This window comes from Oncorhynchus keta, unplaced genomic scaffold, assembly GCF_023373465.1.
Source record: "Oncorhynchus keta strain PuntledgeMale-10-30-2019 unplaced genomic scaffold, Oket_V2 Un_contig_4652_pilon_pilon, whole genome shotgun sequence".
Taxonomy (NCBI): domain Eukaryota; kingdom Metazoa; phylum Chordata; class Actinopteri; order Salmoniformes; family Salmonidae; genus Oncorhynchus; species Oncorhynchus keta.
The window spans coordinates 14,321-24,765 of NW_026287886.1; the positions used below are offsets into that span (position 1 = coordinate 14,321).

General features: G+C 40.6%; 1 protein-coding gene across 1 annotated transcript; it reads right to left on the reverse strand.

Moving 5' to 3' along the window:
* Window positions 1–231: 231 nt before the first annotated feature.
* Window positions 232–7,411, reverse strand: LOC127924859 (globoside alpha-1,3-N-acetylgalactosaminyltransferase 1-like). Its single transcript, XM_052509500.1, has 2 exons — window positions 7,350–7,411; window positions 232–922 (listed from the first exon to the last, which is right to left on the reverse strand). The coding sequence occupies exons 1-2, from the start codon at window positions 7,409–7,411 to the stop codon at window positions 232–234; spliced, it is 753 nt and encodes a 250-aa protein (XP_052365460.1).
* Window positions 7,412–10,445: the final 3,034 nt, after the last annotated feature.

The window sequence follows — 10,445 nt, forward strand, 5'->3', positions numbered from 1 at the left end:
TTAACCCAAACCTCAGTGAAGTTATACCTGAACTTAACCTAACATTAACCCAAACCTCAGTGAAGCTATACCTGAACTTAACCTAATCTTAACCCAAACCTCAGTGAAGCTATACCTGAACTTAACCTAACATTAACCCAAACCTCAGTGAAGCTATACCTGAACTTAACCTAACATTAACCATAATCTATTAAGTTTTTCTTCTGTCGGTCGAATATCCAATTCCTAGTCCTATACATTGGGACGAATTTCAGCATAGTTTTTAATGACAGAAGAGAAGCGAATGACTTTGACCTCTTTGGTATTGGTCTTCTTGTCATCCCACTGGTACTCTGGAGACAACAGCTTGCTGGGCTTGTTGTAAAGCAGGTACCTGTTGAGGTGACTCTCCTCCTGCCAGGCAGCCTCGATGGAATTCCTCGCGTCCTCTTCAAGCTGGTTCCGGCATACCTTTGTTAGTGTGTACACATCCTCCACTAATCCTCCAAACAGGGCCCCGGCATAGTAGTAATCTCCCTCATCCATGGGGATGTAGGCTGTCGAGGCTGGACGCCGTTCGTATGTGAAGTGGTCACGGGTCGCCTGGTAGAACCATGGGTGAATCACAGCAACCAGCCTGCCCAGAGACTCGGCTCCCCAGCGAGCGTGGAACTTGCTGTCCACGTCCAGACAGAAGATGTAGTCAGCCTCCCTGCTGATCTGACGTTCGATGGCTGTCTGGATGATCTCCATCCTCCGGGCCGATATCTCCTGCCAGCGGTTTGAACCTGGCACCTGGATCACACTTAAATGTCTCCCCTGAGACAGGTTCACTGAGGGAACATCGTCGGGACGATCTGTGAAAACGTAGTAGCGCACGTTGAAGTCGACCATGAAGTGCTTCTCTGCTGTCTCCAGGAAATCTCGGAGAAAGCGGACGTATCTGTCAGAATTTAAAGAACCCACAATACCCTATAATGAGTGGGTTTTATGCTTGTATCGCTTTATCGTAATCTACACACAATACCCTATAATGAGTGGGTTTTATGCTTGTATCGCTTTATCGTAATCTACACACAATACCCTATAATGAGTGGGTTTTATGCTTGTATCGCTTTATCGTAATCTACCCACAATACCCTATAATGAGTGGGTTTTATGCTTGTATCGCTTTATCGTAATCTACCCACAATACCCTATAATGAGTGGGTTTTATGCTTGTATCGCTTTATCGTAATCTACACACAATACCCTATAATGAGTGGGTTTTATGCTTGTATCGCTTTATCGTAATCTACCCACAATACCCTATAATGAGTGGGTTTTATGCTTGTATCGCTTTATCGTAATCTACACACAATACCCTATAATGAGTGGGTTTTATGCTTGTATCGCTTTATCGTAATCTACCCACAATACCCTATAATGAGTGGGTTTTATGCTTGTATCGCTTTATCGTAATCTACACACAATACCCTATAATGAGTGGGTTTTATGCTTGTATCGCTTTATCGTAATCTACACACAATACCCTATAATGAGTGGGTTTTATGCTTGTATCGCTTTATCGTAATCTACCCACAATACCCTATAATGAGTGGGTTTTATGCTTGTATCGCTTTATCGTAATCTACACACAATACCCTATAATGAGTGGGTTTTATGCTTGTATCGCTTTATCGTAATCTACCCACAATACCCTATAATGAGTGGGTTTTATGCTTGTATCGCTTTATCGTAATCTACACACAATACCCTATAATGAGGGGGTTTTATGCTTGTATCGCTTTATCGTAATCTACCCACAATACCCTATAATGCGTGGGTTTTATGCTTGTATCGCTTTATCGTAATCTACACACAATACCCTATAATGAGTGGGTTTTATGCTTGTATCGCTTTATCGTAATCTACACACAATACCCTATAATGAGTGGGTTTTATGCTTGTATCGCTTTATCGTAATCTACCCACAATACCCTATAATGAGTGGGTTTTATGCTTGTATCGCTTTATCGTAATCTACCCACAATACCCTATAATGAGTGGGTTTTATGCTTGTATCGCTTTATCGTAATCTACCCACAATACCCTATAATGAGTGGGTTTTATGCTTGTATCGCTTTATCGTAATCTACACACAATACCCTATAATGAGTGGGTTTTATGCTTGTATCGCTTTATCGTAATCTACCCACAATACCCTATAATGAGTGGGTTTTATGCTTGTATCGCTTTATCGTAATCTACACACAATACCCTATAATGAGGGGGTTTTATGCTTGTATCGCTTTATCGTAATCTACCCACAATACCCTATAATGAGTGGGTTTTATGCTTGTATCGCTTTATCGTAATCTACCCACAATACCCTATAATGAGTGGGTTTTATGCTTGTATCGCTTTATCGTAATCTACACACAATACCCTATAATGAGTGGGTTTTATGCTTGTATCGCTTTATCGTAATCTACCCACAATACCCTATAATGAGTGGGTTTTATGCTTGTATCGCTTTATCGTAATCTACCCACAATACCCTATAATGAGTGGGTTTTATGCTTGTATCGCTTTATCGTAATCTACACACAATACCCTATAATGCGTGGGTTTTATGCTTGTATCGCTTTCTCGTAATCTACACACAATACCCTATAATGAGTGGGTTTTATGCTTGTATCGCTTTATCGTAATCTACACACAATACCCTATAATGAGTGGGTTTTATGCTTGTATCGCTTTATCGTAATCTACACACAATACCCTATAATGCGTGGGTTTTATGCTTGTATCGCTTTATCGTAATCTACACACAATACCCTATAATGAGTGGGTTTTATGCTTGTATCGCTTTATCGTAATCTACACACAATACCCTATAATGAGTGGGTTTTATGCTTGTATCGCTTTATCGTAATCTACCCACAATACCCTATAATGAGTGGGTTTTATGCTTGTATCGCTTTATCGTAATCTACCCACAATACCCTATAATGCGTGGGTTTTATGCTTGTATCGCTTTATCGTAATCTACACACAATACCCTATAATGAGTGGGTTTTATGCTTGTATCGCTTTATCGTAATCTACACACAATACCCTATAATGAGTGGGTTTTATGCTTGTATCGCTTTATCGTAATCTACACACAATACCCTATAATGCGTGGGTTTTATGCTTGTATCGCTTTATCGTAATCTACACACAATACCCTATAATGAGTGGGTTTTATGCTTGTATTGCTTTATCGTAATCTACACACAATACCCTATAATGAGTGGGTTTTATGCTTGTATCGCTTTATCGTAATCTACACACAATACCCTATAATGAGTGGGTTTTATGCTTGTATCGCTTTATCGTAATCTACACACAATACCCTATAATGCGTGGGTTTTATGCTTGTGTCGCTTTATCGTAATCTACACACAATACCCTATAATGAGTGGGTTTTATGCTTGTATCACTTTATCGTAATCTACCCACAATACCCTATAATGCGTGGGTTTTATGCTTGTGTCGCTTTATCGTAATCTACACACAATACCCTATAATGAGTGGGTTTTATGCTTGTATCACTTTATCGTAATCTACCCACAATACCCTATAATGCGTGGGTTTTATGCTTGTGTCGCTTTATCGTAATCTACACACAATACCCTATAATGAGTGGGTTTTATGCTTGTATCGCTTTATCGTAATCTACCCACAATACCCTATAATGCGTGGGTTTTATGCTTGTATCGCTTTATCGTAATCTACACACAATACCCTATAATGACGAAGCAAAAACAAGCTTTTAGAACTTTTCTCAAATGTATTAAAAATAAAAAATTGAAATATCAAATTTACATAACTGTTCAGACCCTTTACTCAATGCTTTGTTGAACCACCTTTGGCAAAGATTACAGTCTTGACTCTTCTTGGATATGACGCACACCTGTATTTGGGGAGTTTCTCCCATTCTTCTCTGCAGATCCTCTCAAGCTCTGTCAGGTTGGATGGGGAGCGTCGCTGCACAGCTATTTGCAGAAATGTTCAATCAGGTTCAAGTCCGGGCTCTGGCCACTCAAGGACATTCAGAGACTTGTCCCAAGCAACTCCTGTGATGTCTTGGCTGTGTGCTTAGGGTCATTGTCCTGTTTGAAGGTGAACCTTCGCTCCAGTCTGAAGCCCTGATCAGGTTTTCGTCAAGGATCTCTCCGTACTTTGCTCTGTTAATCTAGTCTCCCAGTGCCTGTCGCTGAAAAACATCCCCACAGCATGATGTTGCCACCACCATGCTTCACCGTAGGGATGGTGCCAGGTTTCCTCCAGACGTGAAGCTTGGCATTCAGGACAAACAGTTCAATCTTGGTTTCATCAGACCAGGGAATCTTGTTTCTCATGGTCAGAGTTCTTTAGGTGCCTTTAGGCAAAGTCTAATTGGGCAGTCATGTGCCTTTTACTGAGCAGTGGCTTCCATCTGTCCACTCTACCATAGAGACCCAATTGGTGGAGTGCTGCAGAGATGGTTGTCCATCTGGAAGGTTCTCCCATCCCGACAGAGGAACTCTGGAGCTCTGTCAGAGTGACCATCGGGTTTTTGGTCACTACCCTGATCAAGGCCCTTCTACGCCGATTGGTCAGTTTGGCCAGGCGGCTAGCTCTACGAAGAGTCTTGGTGATTCCAAACGTCTCCCATTTAAGAATGATGGAGGTCACTGTGTTCTTGGGGACCTTCAATGCTGCAGAATCTTTTTGGTACCCTTCCCCAGATCCAATCCTGTCTCGGAGCTCTGTGGACAATTCGTTCGACCTCATGGCTTGGTTTTTGCTCTGACATGCACTGTCAACTGTGGGACCTTATATAGATAAGTGTGTGCCTTTCAAAATCATCTCCAATCAATTGACTTTACCACAGGTGGACCCCAATCAAGTTCCAGAAAACATCTCAAGGATGATCAATGGAAACAGGATGCACATGAGCTCAATTTCGAGTCTCATAGCAAAAGGTCTGACTAATTTTTATTTTGAATACATTTGCAAAAAGTTCTACAAACCTATTTTTGCCTTGTCATTATGTGGTATAGTGTATAGATTGATGAGAAACATTTTTTATTTAATCAATTTTAGAATAAGTCTGTAATGTAACAAAATGTGGAACAAGTGAAGGGGTCTGAATACTTTACAAATGCATTTTACATCATGACAAATACAATCTTTTCTCATTGTGGTCAGTGAATGTCATGGTAGCCACTTAGTCCTGTCAGTGATCAATTGATCATTTCATAATGTTATACCTGTTACCAGCATGTAAATAGATCACTTTATCCCCCGAAGTGTTGGAGGGAAAGTTGAAGAGGGCTTGGGGTTGAGGGGGCGGGATACCTTTTAGAAATGCCTTTTCAATCAAGGTGTAGTAGATCTCACTTCTTACCCTCCCCCCAACACAAGAACACAGGCCAACTACAAATGCCACCTCCATCCAGCAACTGCTAGCCCATCCCCTCTAGCACTCACGTCTGTAGCCATGAAATGCTTTGAAAGACTGGTCATGGCTCACATCAACATCATCAACATCATCAACTCAGACACCCTGGACCTACTCCAATTCACATTCCACCCCAACTAAACTAAGGACCCTGCGATTAAATGCCTCACTCTCAAATTGGATACTGGACTTTGATGGGCTGCCCCCAGTTGGTGTTGTTAGTCAAAAACAAATCTGCCATGCTGACCCTCAACACGGGGGCCCCTCAAGGGTGTGTGCTTAGCCCACTCCTGTACTCCAACACCATCATTAAGTTTGCTGACGACACGAGCTTATCTTGGAAACGGAGGACTTAGCATGTCCCCAAACACATCGACGTGTCTAGTGGTCGAGATCTTCCAATTCCTCGACGTTCACATCCCTAATAACCTACTATACAGCTGCACCATTGAAAGAATCTTGACCGGCTGTATCACCGCTTGGTATAGATACTGCTCGGCATCTAACCACAAGGTGCGTATTATCCAGTACATCACTGGGGCCGAACTCCCTGTCATCCAGAATGTCTATACCAGGCGGTGTCAGAGGAAGGCCCTAAAAATGTTCAATTACTCCAGCCAAGTAACCAAGTAAGTCTGTTCTCTCTGCTACCGCACAGCAAGCGGTATCTGAGCGTCAAGTCTGGGACCAAAAGGCTGCTTAACGGCTTCTATCCCAAAGACATAAGAACTATTAATCAAATGGCAACCCGGACTTTCTGCGTTTCACCGTTACCTACATCTACATAGTAGTTCGATCAATCACATAACCGTACCTACATGTACATATTACCTCGATCAATCTATCTACCTGTTACCCCAGTACGCTGGCTCATTACCGGTACGTATGTAACCTGTAACCCTCGTCATCGTTCTGTTTTTGTGTTGCTTTATTGTGTTCATATTTTATTTGTTTGTTTGTTAATGTTTTTACTTTTTAACTACATTGCTGGGAAAGCAAAAGTAAGTGGTGAAATGTTATTTTTATTTATTTATTTAACCTTTATTTAACCAGGTAGGCCAGTTGAGAACAAGTTCTCATTTACAACTGTGACCTGTGGCCAAGATAAAGCAGAGCAGTGCAACACAAACAACAACACAGAGTTACACGTGGAGTAAAACAAGCATACAGTCAACAGTGTGTGCAAATGGCGCGAGGAGGTAAGGCAATAAATAGGCCAATAGCAGCAAAGTAATTACAATTTAGCAAATTAACACTGGAGACATAGATGTGCAGAGGATGATGTGCAAGTAGAAATACTGGTGTGCAAAAGAGTAGAAAAGTCAAATAAAAACAATATGGGGATGAGGTAGGTTGGATGGGCTATTTACCGATGGGCTATGTACAGCTGCAGCGATCGGTTAGCTGCTCTGATAGCTGATGTTTAAAGCTAGTGAGGGAAATACAAGTCTCCATCTTCAGCTATTTTTGCAATTCGTTCCAGTCAATGGCAGCAGAGAACTGGAAGGAAAGGCGGCCAAAGGAGGTTGTCACGCCCTGACCTTAGAGATCCTTTTATGTCTCTATTTTGGTGTTGTCAGGGTGTGAGTTGGGGTGGGCATTCTATGTTTTGTGTTCTATGTTTTCTATTTCTTTGTGTTTGGCCGGGTATGGTTCTCAATCAGGGACAGCTGTCTATCATTGTCTCTGATTGGGAAACATACTTAGATATCCTTTTTCCCACCTGTGTTTGTGGGAAGTTGTCTTTGTTTGTGGGCACTATAGCCTTTAGCTTCAAGGTCGTTTTTGTATGGTGTATTGTTTTTGGGGATCACCAGTGAGATATACCTGCTGGAGCGTGTGCTACAGGTGGGTGTTGTTATCGTGACCAGTGAGCTGAAGTAAGGCGGCGCTTTACCTATCAAAGAAGGTGAGGAAGACGACCCTCCCCTCCTGTCCACAGTCGGACCTGAAGATCATCATGCGAAACAAATTGAATTTGGACTATGACTTCACCCTTCAATGCTGTCACGTCCTGGTCAAAGTATTTTGTGTTTTATCTTCATGTTTTGGGTCAGGCCAGGGTGTGGCATGGGTTTTTGTATGTGGTGTGTATATATAGCTAGTGGGGTGATCTAGCAAAGTCTATGGCTGCCTGGAGTGGTTCTCAATCAGAGGCAGGTGTTTAACGTTGTCTCTGATTGGGAACCATATTTAGGCAGCCATATTAGTTGAGTTTGTCGTGGGTGATTGTCCTTAGTGTCTTTGTTCCTGTCTATGTGTTAGTGTACACAAGTATAGGCTGTTTCGGTTTTCGTTACGTTTATTGTTTTTTGTAGTGTTTGTATTTAGATTCGTGTTACGTTTGTTTATTAAAACATGGATCGCAATCTACACGCTGCATTTTGGTCCGACTCTCCTTCACACCGAGAAAACCGTTACAGAATCACCCACCACAAATGGACCAAGCAGTGTGTCAACAGGCAGGAGCCACAGGAGAGGCAACAGAGGCAGCAGCAGGAGCAGCAGCAGCTGCAGTGGGAGAGGCTGCACTACCTGGAGAAATGGACATGGGAGGACGAACTGGACGGTAAAGGACCCTGCGCTCAGCCTGGAGAATATCGCCGCCCCAAGGAAGAACTGGAGGCGGCGAAAGCTGAGAGGCGCAGGTATGAGGAGGCAGCACGGCGTAGCGGATGGAAGCCGAGAGTCAGCCCCAAAAATGTATTGGGGGAGGCTCACAGGGAGTAGGGCTACGCTAGGTAGGAGACCTACGCTAACTTCCTGTGGTTACCGGGGCTAGAGAGACCGGGCAGGCACCGTGTTATGCAGTGGTGCACACGGTGTCCCCAGTGCGGGTGCATAGCGCGGTGCGGTATATTCCAGCTCCGCGTATCGGCCGGGCTAGATTGAGCGTCGAGCCAAATGCCATGAAGCCGGCTCTACGCATCTGGTCCCCAGATTAAAATTAAGCTGGAACATATGGAACATATTTTCAAAAATGTTTATATAAAACATGTATATTTATTTATACATTTATATTTTAAATGTTATAAATATATATTATATAATATATAATATTGGTAATAATATGTTATATATATTATTATATAATATATAATATTCATATTTATTTATTTCATATTTATATAAAACGTTTATAACAGTTCAAGGTTTTGTTTCATTTCTGCAGCTTTAATGTGTGGCTCCTCATTTCCCTGTTTTTGTCTCATTGCTGCAGTCTCATTTATGGACAATGTTTCCAATAGAAGATTCAGTGACCCTATCTGGATAGTCCAACTGTAGATGGTCTATACAGGCTCAACTAACTATCAACAAATGTTAAATTACTGTCAACTAACGCTAGCATATCAGCAGCGATGCAGCTGCCATGTTCTTAGTTTCTTGATAGTTTGAATAAATAAAATAAAATAAAAAATCAAATTGTGTTACAGAAAATACTAAATTATTTAAAAGTTCAAAATGTTTTTAATCATTTTTTCCATCAAACCATTTCATGCATGTAAAGCCTACATGATGATGATGAAATTGGACAAAATGTGAGGGAGATTTCATTTTCAAACTGCAGCCAAGCATCATGATCATTTGTCCAGAATAAGACCCTTGATATTTATTAGAAAGGAGCATCACGCTCATCACATTGCACTTTCACCCCCTGTGAAGTTCATCATCACTTATTTCATCCAAAGCTGCATGCTTTCAGGACAAGTCGTAGTGAGAGGACCACACGGTGTCATGTGACTTCAAGTTTACTTCAATATGATGGTTATTATATCAATTTTATATCAGTTTCCACTGACATTTCTTGAATAATTAATTTTACAGAGACAGAAAGATCCCACCTTGTTTTTACTCGCATAAAAAAAAGTTATATGGAAACCTGGTTAGTGTCACATTTGGTTATTGTTTTGGAGACATTTCGTCAAAGTGAATACACAGGCATATGAATATTGAAGTCTGGTTTGAGTTGTCAAGAACATTTTAAATTGTTTACTTTATTTGATTCCCAATTGTATTTTGTACAGTATATTTATAGTAATCTATATGATTGATTTTTACATTATTCAAGCATTAGAATAAAAAGATTGACTGACTTTGTTGTGCGTACTAAGAATATAGCATGGTTTGGTAAGTTTTAGTTAATAGTACCTAACTAAGTCAGTTTCCAAAAATGGTTTGAGTAAGAATTTGAGTTTCATTGAAGTTAATATTTTGAGTTGGGACAACTATTGTAATACTCAAGGAAGTTGAGTAAAGATAAAGCATAGCAATTAAACATTATTTAAACATATTTTAAAGATATTTTTAAGATAAGTACGTAAAAAATAGGGTTTGCATAAGTGCAAGTAATTCAAAAAGATTTAGGTGTAACTTTTTACTTTTGAGTTTAACTAAAAACTTTCAAAGTTTTTTTCTGTTTCTTAAAAACATTGGAGTTCACGGAACTTATCTGAACATGGGGTGAGCTATTCTTATAAATCTGCTAGAGAACTAGTTTTGATTTAAGTATAGCTTTTGTATTACTGAAGCCTTTAGCGAGAGGTCTAATGCTTTAGTATATAAATAGGCCCGTTAAAATGTCATATTTTTTGCCCCTGTAATTAAAAAAACAAGTTGGTAGGTGTAGACAAGGCCATAAGGAAATAGGTGGGGTATGACTAACTGAGGTATGACTAAAGAGTTAACCAGGGTGATTTTTCCACAAATAGACAGATATTTTCCTTTCCGTTGTAGCAAGATCTCATCTATTTTTGTTAACTTTCTATTAAAATATATTGTAGTGAGAAAATGTCTTTCTTTCGGGATATTGTGGGTTAACTGCCTGTTCAGGGGCAGAATGACAGATTTCTACCTTGTCAGGTCGGGATTTGAACTTGCAACCTTTCAGTTACTAGTCCAACGCTCTAACCACTAGACTACCCTGCCGCCCCAGATAAGATGTTTTATTTTCATGATATGCTTATGAGTTATTTCTCATAAGAATGTATTTTGT